The sequence below is a fragment of the Nansenia antarctica genome (assembly GCF_963989245.1).
Source record: "Nansenia antarctica genome assembly, chromosome: 3".
Taxonomy (NCBI): domain Eukaryota; kingdom Metazoa; phylum Chordata; class Actinopteri; order Argentiniformes; family Microstomatidae; genus Nansenia; species Nansenia antarctica.
The window spans coordinates 6013833-6032491 of NC_137688.1; the positions used below are offsets into that span (position 1 = coordinate 6013833).

General features: G+C 45.3%; 1 protein-coding gene across 2 annotated transcripts in view; it reads right to left on the minus strand.

Annotated features, from left to right (window-relative positions):
• Positions 1–1231: 1231 nt before the first annotated feature.
• Positions 1232–18659, minus strand: part of LOC308153030 (phospholipase A and acyltransferase 3-like) — a 30867-nt gene continuing 13439 nt past the window's right edge. Inside the window, exons 1-5 of one of the 2 annotated variants that reach the window (XM_080526116.1) lie at positions 5285–5350; positions 4556–4681; positions 4119–4227; positions 1829–2100; positions 1232–1724 (exon numbers count right to left, since the gene is read on the minus strand). In XM_080526116.1, the coding sequence (XP_080382242.1) occupies positions 1584–1724; positions 1829–2100; positions 4119–4227; positions 4556–4570 (537 nt within the window). In that variant the 5' untranslated portion in view covers positions 4571–4681; positions 5285–5350 and the 3' untranslated portion in view covers positions 1232–1583. Of the gene's footprint in view, positions 1725–1828; positions 2101–4118; positions 4228–4555; positions 4682–5284; positions 5351–18659 lie in introns of those variants that run through there. The other variant, XM_080526117.1, reaches the window with a different exon arrangement.

Genomic DNA, 18659 nt, shown 5'->3' on the forward strand with positions numbered 1-18659 from the left:
GTTCAAGCCACAGTCACCAAACACCAGCGCTTGATGAAGGATCGTTTCGACAGGGCCAGACGTGCTAGGCCACCTGTCATCGCTGTGTCGGACTGGGTCAGGATCCGACGACCTCATCGGGACAACAAACTCCAGTCGTTTTGGTCTGACCCTGTCCAGGTCAGCAAACAGCTTGGCCCGGCCTCGTTTAGGCTCGCCGACGGCACTCGCTGGCATGCTACCCGCCTGCGTAAGGTGCAGCCTCCCCCTGGCCCAGCGCTGAGTGTGGCCTCTTCCACAGTCTTGCCAGCCGCACGGTTGGATGAAGCAGCAACCCCGGCCTACCAGGCTCAGCCCCAAGGCGTGGAGCCGCCACCAGTGGCTGTGGCTGCACCAGAGCCACGTCTGGTTCGAGCACGCAACAGGCCCGAGCACTTGCGTGATTACATGACTGAGTATCACACCTAGGTTGTGTGAGGGGGGGGGAAATGTTACGTCTGTGTTTACGACAGTTTGGGCTTTACGACATGTGCCGTATTACGTTTTGTGTGAGACTCGTGTTTGATTAAATGGAGTACACGTTCCAACTTGAAGCTCTGAGTTCAGTCTCCATTATTGAACACAACAGCTGGTTGCAAGGTGTCATCAGCCACTGTGGATCTGTCATCGAAAAGGCAATCTGCAGCCTCGAGAAACTTTTTTCACAATTTCGCCGTCTTTGAATGACTTCTTGTGTTTAACAAGAACGTGACTGACGCGATAAGAAGCTATCGTTGCAGCCGTACGTTTTCGCTCTTTTGCCACATTTCCCTTCTTCGAAATAGCCATCGTAGATTTGCTGATCAGACAGACGCATTTCCAATATCACATCGTGTAAAAAAGTCCTCCTCCCATTCTGGATGGAAGTTATACGTTATTGGTTTCTTACTTGGTCCAGCTTCCCCACTCATTTGTATAGCCTTTATTTAGTATTATATAGTAAATAGTAGAAATTGGAAGGCTAACTAGGTAATTAGTCTCGCCGGTATTTTGTATTTTGTAGTTGGTGCTGTTGACTGCGCATGCGTGGTGAACCGTGTGTTAGGTGTAGGTGAAAAGATCAGATCTCAGACTGGCTTACCTGTACGTCAATCAAGTGGCAAAAGCCATAGTGAGGATGGATGATAGGCGAACTTTTTTTTTCGTTTTCGTTTTTTTTTTTTTTTTTTTTTTCTTTTCTTTTTTTTTTGTTCAATGCCATGCGATCTACCCATACTACCTTTGCGATCGACCGGTCGATCGCGATCGACGTATTGGGCACCCCTGCTCTAGTTTAATCTAGCTGCTTTCAAGAGCCTCCTATAAAGTCATTAAACCCACTCAGTTGTAGACCACAGGACAATGTGAAATCTCTGCTTTGTGCTTTCAGTTCATGTTAGTTTAAATCTAAAAGGTTTTAAAAACATCTAGAGAAATAATCCCAACCCCCCCCCACCTCCCACCTCTCAACCTCAGGGTGAGTGTTACAGATGACAAAGGGACTGCTTGGTTGAGGGATTGATCTATTAGGCTTTCTGGTGATTGGCTGCTCATGAAGCTCTCCTATAGGTGGTACAGGCTGTCACTCATTCAGTATTCTTCTTCTCTTTGTTCCCGCCTCCAAAGATGGCACCTCCCAGAGCAATGACTCCGAATCCAACCATCGCAGCTACTCCCATCAACCACCAACCACCAACCACCACACCTACTTCCACGGCCTTCCGAACCTGGAACACACACACACACACACACACACACACAAATGTCTAACAAGTACATCATATGATATATGACATGTCGAGCCGTATCCTCCAACCCTCAGTGTCCTTACCTGCCGAGACTCTGCCTTGCCGTATCGTAGCTCCGTGGCGAAATGCTCACAGTTGCCTCTGAAGACGCAGAAGGGCATCTCTCGCCCCACAGACGACTCTGCCTCCCTCAGGATCTCACGGACAGGCCTGGCTTCAAGCTTCTTATCCAGCAGGTTGTTGATCCACCACTTATCCATCCCCACCACGTCCCAGATCTCCTCCTTCTTAACCAGGGCCTTGTCATGGAGGACTGACATCATGCTGCTGCTAGCTCCTGCTCCTGGCCCCTCCGCTGACGGTTTGACAATGTAAACATTAGGTTTGTTCATGCCAATAAAGCCAATTGAATTGAATTCAGAAAGAGAGGGAGGGAGAGGACATTCTAGGGACAGATATGTCGTAGGCGTTTTTGTTGTTACTTAAGTCTTTACAACTCATGTCTCGCGTACAGATCCCACAAAAAAGGTGGTGAATCGCCTCTTTCTTCCGAGACAGTTTTAACTGCAAACAGACATCCTTCAGGGAATTTTTATCATTTGTTATACAAGTTATACAAGTTATTATTAGTGTAAGATGTAGTTATACAAGTTATTATTAGTGTTATTGACAACATGTATGCTTATTTAGAAGCAAAGCTGTAACCCCTCCCTCCCCTCCTTTCCTGTTGTCTCGTGTGTTCCCTTCGCCCATCTCTGTAATCTTGTTTTCAATCATTGTTTCTATTGTAAAGTGCTTTGAATTGCATTCATGTCCGAAAGGCGCTATATAAATAAAGTTTCACTTCACTTCACTACAATTCACCACATTGACTCAGATAAAGAAGTGAGTATCCTACAGCATCATCATGAGCATCATAATATTATAGTATACTGTTATGCCCCTGCCCAGGGGGGTATTCCATCAACGTCGCTAAAGGAAAATCCAGGCTGTTATTCTGATAAGTCCCGCGAGAGTTATCAAAAATAAGCCTGGGCCACACCCCCCAACAGTTATACAATGGAGGGAAAGAATCCAACAAGTCTACAACATGGAACGTACAACAGCACTATTGAAATTAAAATTAGACACATTCCTTAATAGATGGTCATCCATTGCACTACATTTTCATTTGATCTGACTGATATGCAGATGTGTTTATTTATATATTTATTTTTATTTATTTTTTCCCTTTCTTTTCTCTTACCATGGTTGGTTGTTGTTATTGTTACTGTTGTCACACTGCTGCTGTTGTTGATAATGGTGATAATGATTCTGTTTATTGGCTGTTGTGGTTGTTAATGCCAGCGAGGAAATTAGGGATTATTTTTGTTGTTGTTGTTTGTTTTTTCTTCTTTTACTTTATTGTTATTATTTATTTTTAAGAAAGATATTCATGGACTGTTATTCCTTTGCGACTTACCCGTGACACCTTTAAGTAACATCAATATGTTGTGAAATATTGTTTGACTGCACTTGATAAAAGAAAATGATAATAAAAATGTAAAGTTCAAAAAAAAAAAAATAAGCCTGGATTTTTCTTTAGTGACGTTGATCGAATACCCCCCACCCCCAGTTTGCTTTGTTGAGTTGGTGTGGCTGAGGAGGCGGGGCCATGGATGTGCTGCTCCTGCTGATTGGCTAAAGGGACGCACCTGTGGCTGAAGACCTCCATGCCCGTCAAAAGACTGCAGCCTGTGGAAATATTTGGTTGCCCTCTTCACAATACCTTTTTATTTGATTACTAGTTTTTTTGTTTGAACTTTGTTGGGGTTTGACTTTGTTGGGGGTGGGTTTTGGCTTGTTGGTTCTCCCTGGGAGGTGTGTTGGTTCTTTGCTTGGCGTGGGCAGTGAGTATTGGTTTACTTCTATTGTTTTTCTGATCCTCCCTGCCATATTATATAGACTTAAGGTAGTGGGAGATTTTGTTACGGTAGTTTGTCTATTGTGTTTATCCTCATCAGTGGAGGTTTTTGTTTCATTGTCTCTTGTGTAGGTATGAGGGCTGTCCATTAAAATGTTACCCTGTTATACACCATTTCAGTGACTCTGGACATTCTATTATGTTGTTGTGGCTTTATGTGTACGGATTTTTTAGCAGCACCTTGGTTTAGTCCCTTTTGTTTTCTTGGGACACTTTCAGCCGCAACAACACATAATAAAATAAGATACATAAAACAAAATAACAAGAAATTAAAAGCAGGTTTGGGCGGGCACAGATACTGAATTAAAAGCAATGACAATTTCCAATACTTTCACCTTCTAATAAAATCGTTATGAAAGCATCCTAACTGATTAGTTATGACAGTGATATGATGATAGTAGTGTACTCACAAGGAGGCGCCAGGTGAACAACGTAGCCATCGTCGACGTACACAGCCCAGTGCTGGTAGTTACCACGGAAGATTTCTATCAGGTCACCTGGGTCAGGTTTCTCATCGTACTGGGAAGGGATACATGAATAAACAACAAAATAAATCAGTATTGGTTTAGCAATGTGTGTGTTGGCACATTAACTATGAAACTGCCAAGCAATTATGCAAATATTCTGGACTAAAGTCCAGGAATCCTGAGATTAATTTTGGAAAAGCGATCATATTCAGGACAATACATTTTATCTCATCATGCCAAGTATGACTAACGTCTTTCCTTGACTTCCCCAGACTTCTCATGTTGTCAATATTTAACTATAATCAGCATCACGGCCCTTAACATGCTGAACAAATAGCAAACAGAGATGGTGAAATAGACACAATTGAACTTTTCCATACCAATGTTGGAGCCATGATGATTCTCAAGCTTTTCCTTCAGCGCTTTGAGAGATTTCCTCTGGGGGAATAGACTAGTCCTTAACAGAAACAGCTTTGAGAGATTTCCTCTGGGGGAATAGACTAGTCCTTAACAGAAACACACAGTAGGTACATTAGTGCGACAGACCTTAGACTTGGGCAAGTTATCCCTCTTTTTATGGTTGTCCATGTTAGCTCTCTTGGATAGCTTCCTATTAACTTCCCAGTTGACAGGAAATGCCATCATGGATATTCCAACCATAGATAACAGACGTCTTATGTATATGTTGAATGCAAATAAATGACAGTTTCACATAGCATAGAGTCATACATGGTAGGTTATTACTGACAGTGACAGCTGACACACGCACGCACGCACGCACACACACGCACGCACGCACGCGCGCACACACACACACACACACACACACACACACACACACACACACACACACACACACACACACACACACACACACACACACACACACACACAGTTATTTCACCCTCGGTGTTTGCGGGTCTGTTTACATTCAAACAGCTTCATTCTAAGTTCAGTAAATGACTCGTTTGCTCTCTGACATCAGGAGCCATGGCTGACATGGACACATCTAGATGCAATAATGACCTCATACACGTCTAGAAGTGATCTTATTTTAAACCCACAACTTTCACTCCTGGTATTATATTATTATTATATGTTCTTCTTACCGAGACTTTCTGATACGGTGAAACATTCACCACCGTGACGTCAGGTGCGGGGTTCTTCTTCTTCTTCTTCTTTTCATTTGATTGGCGGTTGGCAACCAACTTGAGGCGCATTACCGCCACCTACCGGAATGTGTTGAACGTTAGATTGACAGGGATACATTAAAATGATGAATGAAGAAATAAACTAAATGTCTATCAACCCAGTGTCTTTCAAATACTATTAACTGTTTGTCTACTGTAACTGCATTTCCTAGCAAACTGTCCACAGTAAAACTCAACTTAACTCTCTGAACTGCAGACCTCAGCCTCTCCTCATCATACTCCTCACACTCCAACAACACATGCCGAACCGATTCATTCCCTGGGAATCGAGCATGCGCAGACGTAATTGAATATTCCGAAAAGGGTCATGCCGCTTAAGCAGCGCCGGCCGCGTCCTAACTATTCCCACCGTAGTTGGGTCAGACCACGCCAACTTCTTGAATATGTAGGGGTGTTTTTTTCTCTTTTTTTTCTCAAACACAAACACAATCACTGACACTAAGAATAGGCGCGCGTTCCAGGGCCCACAGGGCAATGAGAGCCGCGCCCGGCCGCTTGCGGCCGTGCCCGCGGCGAACATTGACCGTTGGCCCGCGGCACACTCAGCGCCGCCGAGTTGCATACATAGATGTAATGGGTAACCTATATCTAATCGTGCACCCCGTGTTACGTGAAGAACAAGATACAGAGAACACCCCTACATATTCCAGAAGTTGGCGTGGCGTGGGCGTGGTGTGGGCGTGGTCTGACCCAACTACCGTGGGAATCGTTAGGACGCGGGCCGGCCCTAGGACTTTTGTGGCTCTAAGCGAGATTTTGACGTTTTGTTAGGGGGTTGGAGTTTTTGATTGACGGGTGTTTTCGACAGCTACCATGCAAGGCACCGGCCCGCTGACTGGGAGCAATTTGGGGTTCAGTGTCTTGCCCAAGGACACCTCCTCGACACATGGACAGGAAGAGCCGAGGATTGAACCGCCAACCATGCGATCATTATGAATGAATGAATGAAATGAATGAATGAATGAATGAATGAATGAATGAATGAATGGTCTTTATTGTCATTGATATAGTACAGGTACCAAACAACGACATTTGGGAGGGGGGGCTGGTGCTAGGAAAAAAAACTAAAAACAAGAAGGGAAAAGAGCTGGTTTACATAAATAAAGGCTATGTACACTATCCACTATACTATACTATACAAATAAAACACTGTGCTGTACTCTATGCTATGCTATACCTATTCTAACATTTCCTATCTCTGAACCTTATGTACCCGAGGGTTGTCATATTGCACATAGTGTTATTGCACATTCATTTAAACTGTGTCGCAGTTTGCAGGTTTGAAATGTTCACAGTTGTGTTTCAGTATTGCACTTGATTTCAATCTAGTAGCTGCCATCAAATTGTCTAGATTGTCCAGGGCCTAGAACCTAGGTCTTTGCTGTGTTCAGGGCCTGGATTGCCCTGGGGTAGAAGCTGAGCTTCAGTCTGTTTGTCCTTGCGAACATGGTCCTGAACCGCCTGTCCGAGGGCAGCCAAGCAAAGTGTTCGTACCCAGGGTGGGATGGGTCTCTGGAGATCTTGGAGGCCTTCCTGAGGCAGTGTGTGTTGTACAGCTCTTCCAGAGAGGGGAGGGGGGCGCCGGTGATCTTCTGGGCCGATCTCACGACTCTCTGTAGCGCATTCCTCTCTGCGGCTGTGCAGCTGGAGAACCACACGCAGATGCAGTAGGTGAGGATGCTCTCCACTGCGCAGCGGTAGAAGGACACAAGCATCTCCTGTCCGATGTGGTTTTTCCTGAGGACTCTCATTAGACACCAGCTCTCATTAGACACCAGCTCTAGCTCCTGAGTCACACCCACTCCTGGTTTGCATCCTACCTGGCTGATCGCTCTTACCAGGTGATCGCTGTCCTCTCCACGAGCCCTCACCACTGGGCTCCACCAGGGCGCTTTGGATAAAGGTGTCTGCTCAGCTCTGCTGCCAAAAATGTAAATGTAATCTCTATAACTTTGAATACGCAGGTGTGACTGAGACTGCCTCACCCTAACAGTGATGGACGTAACTTGATTAAGACTTAAGAAAGAACATATCTTTTGACAGTAGTGTCCTCAGGTGGATTCGAACCCACGCTGAGGTATAGCATAGCATAGTATATATAGGTATAGCATAGCATAGAGTACAGCACAGTGTTTCAAGATGGCAGCATGCCAATTGTCTCTGTACAATGTTTGTTAGTAATTAATAGTTTTTAGTGGATTTTAGAACTTTTAGCACCCCTATATAGTAACTACGAGTTTTATTTGGTGTAGTAATAGTTTTTTACATTTTAAAACGGGAAGAAGCTTATTCCCGACGAGAAACTACGCGATCACAGACATGAGCGGTCGTTCCTCTCAACGCGCCTCCGGCTGCAACAATGCAACAACAAGGATTATTCCACATTTTCTCCTGTTCCTTCTGTGGATTACGGATTTATACATAAAATCACCACAGAACTTACATCTTATGGAGAAGGAGACAAACTTTATTGGAAAAAATGAGACCCATAGCGACTTTTATCTCCACGCCGCAACGAAGTATATAAACTTCGGGACGGCAGCTATCCACACAACGTTGACTGCTGACCCGACGCGAAAAAACAAGCCCCCGGCAGGTAGAATGGACCGAAGGACCATGATCTGGCTCTATCTACTTCTCTCGGGAGACATTCAGCTGAATCCCGGACCAGTCTCAACCAGGCAGGCTACACTTTTTTGCCGTTCCCAGGCAAATGGTACTAGCGAAGCCATTGACGGCATTGTCGACAAACCGGTCAAACCGGTCACACCGGCATCTGCAGCGGACTTCCTGGATTCAGACGAGGCTAACAAAACAATGGGTAGCTATGCTAATAACATTACCCCCCCACCTAACTTCCACCAGCTATCAAGTGAACACAGAGGCCTCCCACCCCCGGCAACGACCCCCCCCACAGAGGCCCCCCACAGAGGCCTCCCCCACCCGACGACGACCCCCCCCCCCCCGCCCCTTCTCCACCCGGAGACTCTCTAACGAAACCACCTAACTTCCACCAGCTATCAAGTGAACACAGAGGCCTCCCACCCCCGGCAACGACCCCCCCCCTCCCCCCTCCCTCCCCCACCCGACGACGACCGCCCCCCGCCCCTTCTCCGCCCGGAGACTCTCTGACGAAGCCGTTGAACAATGGGCGACCCCCCCCATCCCCCAATCCTCAACGTGAAGATGACCAGAATGGTGGTGACTATTTCCAAGTCAAGGACATGAACTCTCTATTTGGACACAGCAGTAAGGGCCTGCATATTGTTCACCTTAATGTGAACAGTCTTGTGCCTAAACTGGACCAAATCAGAGAAATGTTCCATGACAGCAAGGTTCACATTTTGAGCTTCTCTGAGTCCAAGTTTGATGAATCAATAAAAGACCCAGAGATTGAAATAGTTAACTACACAGTCATCAGAAACGACAGGAACAGGTATGGGGGTGGTGTCTGCATGTACATTCACAACGATATTATCTTTAACACCCGGTGTGACCTGAATCGTGACAAATTAGAATCTGTTTGGGTTGAAATTATATTTAACAAAGCAAAACCGGTGCTGGTTGGTACTATCTACAGACCTCCCGATCAGAATGATTTCTATGATATTCTTGAGGGGTGCTTGGATGACGCTGACTGTGTGGAAAAGATTCTTATTGGGGATTTGAACACGGACATGCTCAGAAATGAAGCATCCGTTTTCAAATCCTTCACTAGGTTTTCTGAATTGCACGGTCTCCGTCAACAAATTACCAAACCCACTAGGGTGTGTATTTCTACTCAAACCACCATAGATCTCATTCTAACATCGGATGAGTCCAAAATCTCCAAGAGTGGGGTTATTGTATGTGGGCTAAGTGATCATTACATGATCTTTTGCACTCGTAAAAAACATAAACCCAAGGCTGGCGGTCATAAAACTGTAACCACTAGATCCCTTAAATCCTATTCTAGTGAGGCCTTAAACCATAAACTGGAGAAACAAGACTGGTTAGATGAACTAAAATGCACACAGGTTGAAGAGGCATGGCTAGGTTTCAAAACCAAATTCCTAAATATTATTGACAGTATAGCCCCCATGAGAACCACCAGGGTTAAAGCCCGATCGGAACCATGGATGAATTCGGACATTCTAAATGCTATGAAAGTCAGAGACCTAAAATGCTCTGAAGTTCAAAAATGCAAATCAAAATTAGTGAAACACTTAAACGAAGATCACAAAACCCACTATGAGAAAATTAAAAAACAATGCAACAAACTATGCAATCAGGTAATTACCATGACCAAATCTGCTAAGAAAGAATACCTCGATAACAAAATCGAAGAAAACTTAAACAAACCACCCTTTGGAAGCTACTTAATAGCCAACTAGGTTGCAGTCAAAAATTCAAAACCAGGTCTACAAACATCAGCATAAAATCTGGAGATTCTCTCCTTACAGACAAGCTGGATGTGGCTAAGTGCTTAAACACTTTCTTTACAACCATAGCCACTAAATTAGTTAACAATCTACCACCCCACTCAGGGTGTTATGGTGTAGAGCACATCCGTGCGTTCTACAATAAACTGGGTGTACGCAAAGATGATTTTAAACTCTCCATGGTGTCAAACGATGAGGTGTTTAAAAAGCTGGGCGCTCTACACTCAGAAAAGGCGACGGGCCATGACAATATTCCAGCCAGATTTCTAAAAGACTCAGCTGCCTCCATTACCCCAATCATCACCCACATAATAAACCTCTCCATCAAACAGGGACACGTCCCCCTTGACTTTAAAATAGCAAGGGTAACCCCACTGTATAAAAAAGGAAGCAAATTAGACCCAGGCAACTACCGACCTGTTTCTATTCTTAATTACATCTCTAAACTTATGGAAAAAATAGTTTATGAACAGGTTGATAGGTACCTTACCGAAAAAAATCTGATGTATGAATTTCAATCAGGATTCAGAACATCCCATTCCACTGACACATGCCTTCTCTATTTGAACGACCACATCAACCATGAGGTGGACTCGGGCAAGTACTGCGGCATGGTCATGCTGGACCTCCAGAAGGCCTTCGACACAGTAGATCACCACATATTGTTAGATAAACTGAAAGCAATTGGGTTCGATAGAACATCGGTGGGCTGGATGCAATCCTACTTAGAGGGGAGGGAACAGGTGGTTAGTGTGAACGGAACACTGTCCCCCCCCCTCCCAGTGACCTGCGGCGTTCCACAAGGAAGCATATTGGGACCTTTACTGTTCCTAATATATGTGAATGACATGTCATCAGCATGTGATTGCAATTTGTTCCTGTTCGCGGATGACTCGGCTCTGCTGGTCTCTGACAGGGACATATTGCAGGTGGAAAAAGCGCTAAGCACTGAACTGAGTAGAATCTGCATCTGGCTAGCTGACAATAAACTATCAATACACCTAGGTAAAACTGAAACCATCCTATACGGATCCCCATCTAAACTCAGAAAGGCTGAACATTTTAAAATAAAAGTGGGTAACATTAATATCACAAGAAAAGAGGATATTACATACCTGGGCTCCATCTTAGAGGCAAATCTTTCCGGAGATAAAATGGCAGCAAAAGTAATCAAAAAAGTGAACCATAGAACTAGATTCTTGTACAGGATATCCTCACTTGTCAGTAAAAACACACTGAGGACCCTATCAGGAGCTCTCATTCAATGTCACTTCGACTATGCCGTAACATCATGGTACTATAGAACCACAAAGGCCCATAAAACAAGACTCCAGACAGCCCAAAATAAACTGGTTAGGCTTCTGCTAGGCCTCAACCCTAGGACACATCTAACCGCTGCTCATTTTTTGAGCCTTGATTGGCTACGAGTAGTTGACAGAGTGCAGCAGCTTGCACTGGGCCTGGTCTTCAAGATACGCCACACCACAAAGACACCCAAGTACCTGTCAACATACTTCCAAAAAGTGAACAACGTCCACACATACAACACCAGAGGAAGCTCCACGAACCACGTTCAACCGCGTTGCACCACAAACAAGGGGTTAAACTCGTTTGCAAACTATGCAGTAAAAATATGGAACGCCCTTCCTATAATCTTAAAGGAGTGCAAAACACTGCCCACCTTCAAAACCACTCTCAAAAAACATTTACAGGAGGCTGCAATCCGTAACTGGACCCTCTAAATCAAAAATCAGATTAAAAGACCCGAACTACCCACTGTACATACTTTGTGTTTTGTCCCCACCTGTCCTACCCGCTGTACATACCTTATGTTTTGTTGTATTGTTCTTCCCATGATGGATGTATGTTTATCTTGTAGATAGTAATAGTTATTTGTCTGTATTATCTTGTAGATAGTACTAGTTTTTTTCTTTTGTCTGTCTTACATGTAACGATGAATTGAGAATCAAGGACCCCAATTGAAATAAGCCAGTGGCTTTCTTGGGTTTTTATCCTTTTAGTTGACCTTGTATGTAATGTACTTTCATGTACCTACTTCTGCAAACCTTCTAATAAAGTTTTCAATCAATCAATCAATAGATTGTGGGTAAAGCTAGCTAGCAAACATGCAACACTGACTCTAGTTCTGGCCAATAACATGAATATCACGTCTTAAACTGAGAATGGATGGATCGGTGGATGGATGTTGCCTGATCGTCTAAAACAGAAACTATAATGCGATGACGGGATGGAGCAGTGTTGGGGGATTTATACCTGTTGCAAAAAATGGGAGGGAAATAGGGGAGGCACTTATCTTATCTTATCTGGGTGGAGATTTTCCGAGCATTTTTTTTCCAGGGACAGTCAAAAAAGTGACATAAAACGAATTGTGTTACACTCTCACTTGTGGCATTATGTAGCCTACTGTATATATACATATATACATACATATACATGTGTATGAAGAATATAATATTAGGGCAAGATAATATTAGTGGTTATATTGTTTAGTTTAGTTTTTAGCAGGTCTTTGTCTATCGCCACTGACATGGCCTAGAAGTTTTGAGACACCCCCTAACCTACGCAGTGCATAAACCCTGGCGCGGGAAGCCCGAGCTGCCATGGAGACCAACAGAACAGCACAGTGACAGAACCCTTCTAGCTTCTTTAACTAACAGTTCAGAGACACAACCTCGTTTAAGTTTAGCTAACAGAAACCCAACTCAAACATCAAACATCTGTGAAATACAGAGCCTTGTTATCTAAGTTACGTTTGAGGTAAGTAGCTGACACGTGTGGTCTATTAGATTGATAGATTGTGGGTAAAGCTAGCTAGCAAACATGCAACACTGACTCTAGTTCTGGCCAATAACATGAATATCACGTCTTAAACTGAGAAATGATGGCCAAGTTAAACGCAGACGTGCCTATCCGCTTGTTAAGTCGTGACGTGTTTCCGGGGCCAACGTTGGCTGAGGCGCTGTCTTGGAAATGGAGAAATAATAATAATAATTAATTATATTTATATAGCGCTTTTCCGAGGCTCAAATACCCTGACAATATCGAGAAAACGGGAAAGTGCTGTGTCCCTTGTTGAATGAATAGATCCGAGTCTAAAAAACGATTGAACTGTCATTCTACCGCTGTAGTTCAGAGGTACTCTGGCGCAGGGAATTTCTGGTTTGGACCCGGAAATGGCTAAACGTCACTTTTGACGTCAGACTTAACAAGCGGATTATGTTAGTGTCAGGCATTAGAAACATGTGTTGTTATCATTTCCAGCGGTATATTAGTTCGTCTGTCCAAAACCCCTTTCACACATACGAGCCTTCCCAGTATATTCCATGGAATTTACCTGGAGGTAAGGTGTCATGTCGTGAGCTTATCTCAATTTTTGTCAAAATTGAGTTTTTTACATAATCTTATCCATTAGGTGTTTATTAATGCCTGTGTGCTGTTATTTTTAAAATGTTGACATTTTTGAGTTAGTAATTCATAAAATACAAAGGTTCCATCTCACAAAACATAACGGAATGTAAAAACTTTGACGCTCAATATCTCTGAACTGCCCGGAGATAGAACCTTCTCATTCTAAACGGAGATAGAACCTTATCATTCTAAGCTCACAAGTTGTGTACGCGATTTACGTGGGAGATTCACTCAGGCAATTACCCTGGTCAGGACCTTGTGTGATTCCATGTCATTCAAGATTCAAGATTGCTTTATTGTCTGTCACGGTCACAGAGTGACAGAAAGTCTCCTTTGACAGGCTTTGTGCAGTTCATGAATACGGTTTCCACATTAAAAACACACATAGGTCACATACATACAATAAAAACAGACAGATATAACAGTGTTTATAAAATGTAGTGTCTATTTAAAAAGTCCAGTCATTTAAAAATAATAGTAAAAAAAACTGTATTATGATTTAAAAAGCTAAAATGTTTACCGGGAAGGCTTAGGTGTGAACAGAAGCCTGAACATTTCCTGGTCCGGGACTGTCACCTGAACATTGCCTGGTCCGGACTGTCACCGAGAGATGATGCGCAAGAAGAGACGCTCCTCGACCTCTGTGGATAAAGGCCAAAGCGCCCCACCACCAGGCGTGTCAAGTAAGGCATAGCCATCAACTGTGTTTCACAACATATCATATAACATGTATTTCATCCATACCCTAATAGTTAGGGCTGTCCCTCCCTTATCCTCTCCCTCAGAATCCAAGAAGACTAGGACCTCTGGTCGTACTCAGTCCAAGTCTGCTCCAGTCCAGGAAGACCCCAGCTATGACTCTGTTTTTGGACAGTTTGTGAGAGAGGCTGGTATTATCTTGAGACAGGGCAGCACATTCAACGAGATTGGTAAGTGACACCCCCCCCCACCCTCTACAGCTGCTCTGAGACATGTACAGTGTTTATGAAAGGGGTGATGGATGGATATTGCAAAACATTCTGTTGTTATTTTTTCCCCTCAAGCCGTGGATCAAGTGGTTTTCCAAAAAAGGCTCCAGCTAAGACTACGAAATAGTCCCAGATACCCCGGTGTATGTATTAAGACTACTTCCAGACTGAAACATTTATATTGCCCCAAAAGTACTTCCATTACACATAAACAGAGTAATGTGTAATGGAAGTACTACTTCTCTTCATCTAACAGATCGTCCAGGAGTTCATCACAGGACTGGAGTCTCACATCGAGGACCCTGAGAGGTTCAGGAACTGTCTCCTGCCTTGTGTCCCACGGGTGTCCGATGGGGACCCCAGGTAACTATGAAGAACCCCAAGAGCCCGATAACCTCCGACTCTCTAACGATGGGGTCTGTGGATTCCTAAAATGTCATTTTGAAGGAAACACTATAAAGTCATTAGGATATGATTGAATGAAACCTCCGTTGTTTCCTGTCTGTGGTGCAGCTCATTTCAGGAGAGTCTGCTGCGCATGCTGCTGGAGATTGAGATGCTGCAGGTAGGACTTCTTTTGAAATGTTATTTATTTATGACTTAGTTTTTTTTGGAGAGCATCAATTGTGAATACCACATTGATAAAAAGTAAAAAAGGTATACCCTCTATAAAAAAGACAAATGACAATACTAAACACCAAAACAGCATATAAAGACTAACAAAAACGAAAATAGCACAACCATAAACAGACATGAATAAAAAAAATAAAAAAATAAAAACAACCAAACAAAACCCATCAGTCAGGTGATCTATATGCAGATAGGACTTCTATGGAAAAGCACCTAGTGAGTCGTGAATGAAATGTGGTACGGGTGTCTGCATCTGTCCTCCCCTGGATGTGACCTGACCCTGAATTCCACATTCCTTTTTTCCTCTTTGTAGACTTTGATCATGAACACCTTGTTTGAGAAACTTCCTGAATTCATGTTCGATGGGTAAGTTTTTTTTTTGTTTGAACGTTTTATGTCATATACGTCAGTACGTAGTAGTTTTTGGGTAGGTTTCCTTGTAAACTCTAAACTTTGTTTCCCTATCGTCCCTAGTGCTGCAGAGGATGGACTCAATATCCCTCATGTTATCGTCAACCAGTTCAAGTGGTTAGACAGAGTCATGGACAGCAAGGTACTCTCACCTCAAAGACAACATATCTTTAGAGGGTGTTCCCTAAATCCATACCTCATTACGTAGCAGACAGGGCTCACGAGTCTTTCTCTTCTGACCTCTGACCTCCCCCTGCCCCTGTCATTACAGGACCTAGCAGGTAAGCTGATGCAGCTGGTTTCCGTGGCACCCGTGGAGATCCAGCGTGTGATCATCACCAGTCTGCCTGAGATACTGGAGGACTCCCAGCATTGCGACATCGCCAGGGAGCTCAAGTGAGTGGAGTTCTTGGCAGCCACAGTCTGTGGTGCTAACGTGATGTCATAGAGGAGCTCTGTGAGGAGGAGTAGGCGTAGGAGTATCTGTTTTAACTTTGTAGCTTCTCTCTCTCTCTCTTTCTCTCTGTTTTAACTCATGTCTTCTCTCTTTCTCTCATCACCGCTGTAGCTCCTTGCTCCAGCAAAACACCCAGCTTACTGTGCCCATCCTGGACGCTCTCTCTAGCTTGAACCTGAGTTCATCTCTGTTAACTGAGGTAGCCTCCTAGACACACAGACACACACACACACACACACACACACCCACATCTCCTCTATCGGGAGCTTTTGTTGTCGTGCCAGTAAGGCTAGAGTTACACAGTGCACAGTCTTAGTCTTTAACATGTTCAATCATTCATAGTCACAGGGTTCACTGACTGAAGGTGTACTTTACTCGTGACAGAACCTGTCCTTTTAATGATTGTGATATCTCTGTAATTAACCTTATCCTTAACGGAGGCTCTGATAACCACTAGTAATACCTCAAATAGCCTTTTGGCCTCCACCTGCCTTGAGAGTGGGGGGGGGGGGGGGGGGCACTGGCTATGTCCTGATGCCACTGTTGTTTCAGGTGCGCAGGGCTGTCATGGCAACCCTGTCTGCCGTACAGCTGGAGGACTTACCTGTGGTGGTGAAGTTCATCCTACACTCTATCTCCGCCTCCGACGCCTATGAGGTCAGAGACAGCCCGTGTCGTGTCAGCACCGCCTTCGTCACGCCTTTGTCATGTCTTTTTTTGATGACGCTAATAAGGTGAAGTCGCACTGTACTGTGTATCGAGTGAAACCAGTTTCAATCAGTTTCGAGTGAAACTGATTAGTCATCAGCACATAGCTACAGTACATAGATCCAGATAGCGTGCCAGGCAACTTATTCACGATGAGGTTTGCAGGATGAGGTTTTGTCACAGACTACCATCCACGGGGTCACAGACTACCATCCAGGGGGTGAACAGTGAGATGTTGTTGGGGATGTCACTGAGTGGTGCTGGGTGTCCTCTCTCTCTCTCTCTGGGGCCAGGTGGTACGTGACCTGCGTAAGAAGCTGCTGGAGCTGGAGCTGTGTGTCCTCCCGCCCGTGCTGCAGGCCTCCCAGAGCCACAGGAAGGACAAGGGGACCACAGGGTGAGCCACTCCCAACGCTGTCTGTCTGTCTGTCTGTACATGCAGGCATTCAACCATGTGATCTTCTCTCCTGGTTCCTGGAATGCCACAGACAATCCTGCAGGCTTTTTGTCCCAGCTCAGCAGTGATGGCACTAGACTGGAACAACTGGCTCTCCAGGACCAGGAATAAGTATCACTGCTCTAATGATTCCTCAAGGCAAGACCAGGCCACTAGTCTCCAGCTTATGTTGACCTCTTGTTTGGGGATCCAGGTCCTCGACCTCCACAGCAGCCAGCAGCAGCAGCCAGGACAGCGGCGCCTTGGTGCTGGATGTCATCAAGTCAGCCGTGCGCTTCCAGAAGACCATATCAGAGGCCTGGCTCAAGGTAGGGAGAGGCCTGGCTCAAGGTAGGGGGAGGCTTGGCTCAAGGTAGGCAAGGACAGGACGGAGAGGTGTATAGATGGGGTGGCTGTGGCGCAGGAGGTAGAGCCGCCATCTAACGGTCGCAACGTCGGTGGTTCGAACCACGATGTCGAGGTGTCCTTGGGCAAGACACTGAACCCCAAAGGAGTGGGCCGGCGCCTTGCAATGGTAGCTTGCCGCCATTGGCGTGTGAATGAGAGGCTATTGTGAAGCGCTTTGGAATAAGGCACTGTATAAGTCAGTCCGTAGATGAGAGCAGTCATATGTCATCCTCTCTGTCATCAGAATGCCCGCACCCCCTTTTGGTGTGGAAAAAATGCCAAATTGGAAAAACTAGTGTCACCATGCCTAAAAGCTGCTACTTTGAGTTTTGCTATTAAATTGGCGAAGACCTCCGAATTTGAATTGACCGCTAGCCAAACTAAAGGGACTGTTTTCACCTAAAAAGGGGCGGGGGCATGACGCAAGGGCAAAATACCCAGATGAGCTGCTCTCATCTATACAGTACAAAACGACAACAACCGGTGTATTCTCCCCCCTAATGTGACTCTACCTCCGTCTCTCTGCAGGTCATAGAGAGTGTCGACACGCCAGAGGACCACAAGGTAAACCTCACATGTGACTGACTGCTCCTCCTGGTTCTATCTCACACCTGACTGACTGCTCCTTCTGGTTCTACCTCACGCCTGACTTGACTGCTCCTTCTGGTTCTCTCTGTTTCTAACCTGACGAGGTCGGGGTTCGAACTTCGAACCCGGCTCTCCCCCACGTGGAAGACACAAGCGTCTACCCTTAATGCCGAAAGGACATCCTCAAGGGGCGACACTTTCTAGGCGTTTCTAGGTCTCAGGCTTGGGCTACCTCATCACAGGAGCGTGCCTCCGAACCCCCTCCGCTACGCTGATAACACAGGGGTTGTTGTGTCTTGTTGTCTCGCTGCTGTGTGGCGTCAGGTCCTGGACCTGCTGGTGCTCTTCATCCTCCACGACGCCTCCAACGCCAACCACAGCCGGCGGGGGGCCGAGGGGCTGCTGAGGGTGAAGGTGAGAGGAGGACTGGTCCTGGAGGCCCTGCTGCAGAAGACCTTCAGGGGCTACCCACAGGTGGGACAGCAGCCTAACCCTTCCTCTGCTGGACACCTACAGGAGAGAGAGGAGGACGCTAGGACTGTCATATGGAACGTGCATGACAATGTCAATATGGTGCAGTTGTGGTTACTGTTTGAATCGTTTGTTGATGGTGTGTGTGTGTGTGTGTGTGTGCGGGCTTGCGTGCGTGGGCGTGGGTACGTGCGCGTGTGTGTGTGTGCTTGTGCGTGTGTGTGTGTGTAGGTCATGCGGGGGTACTTCCCCTCCATCCTGACCCTGGCCCAGAGCCTGCTGCGCTCCCCAGACACCTGCCACGTTCCCTTCGCAGGGCACATGTACACCCACTCATTCACTGCCT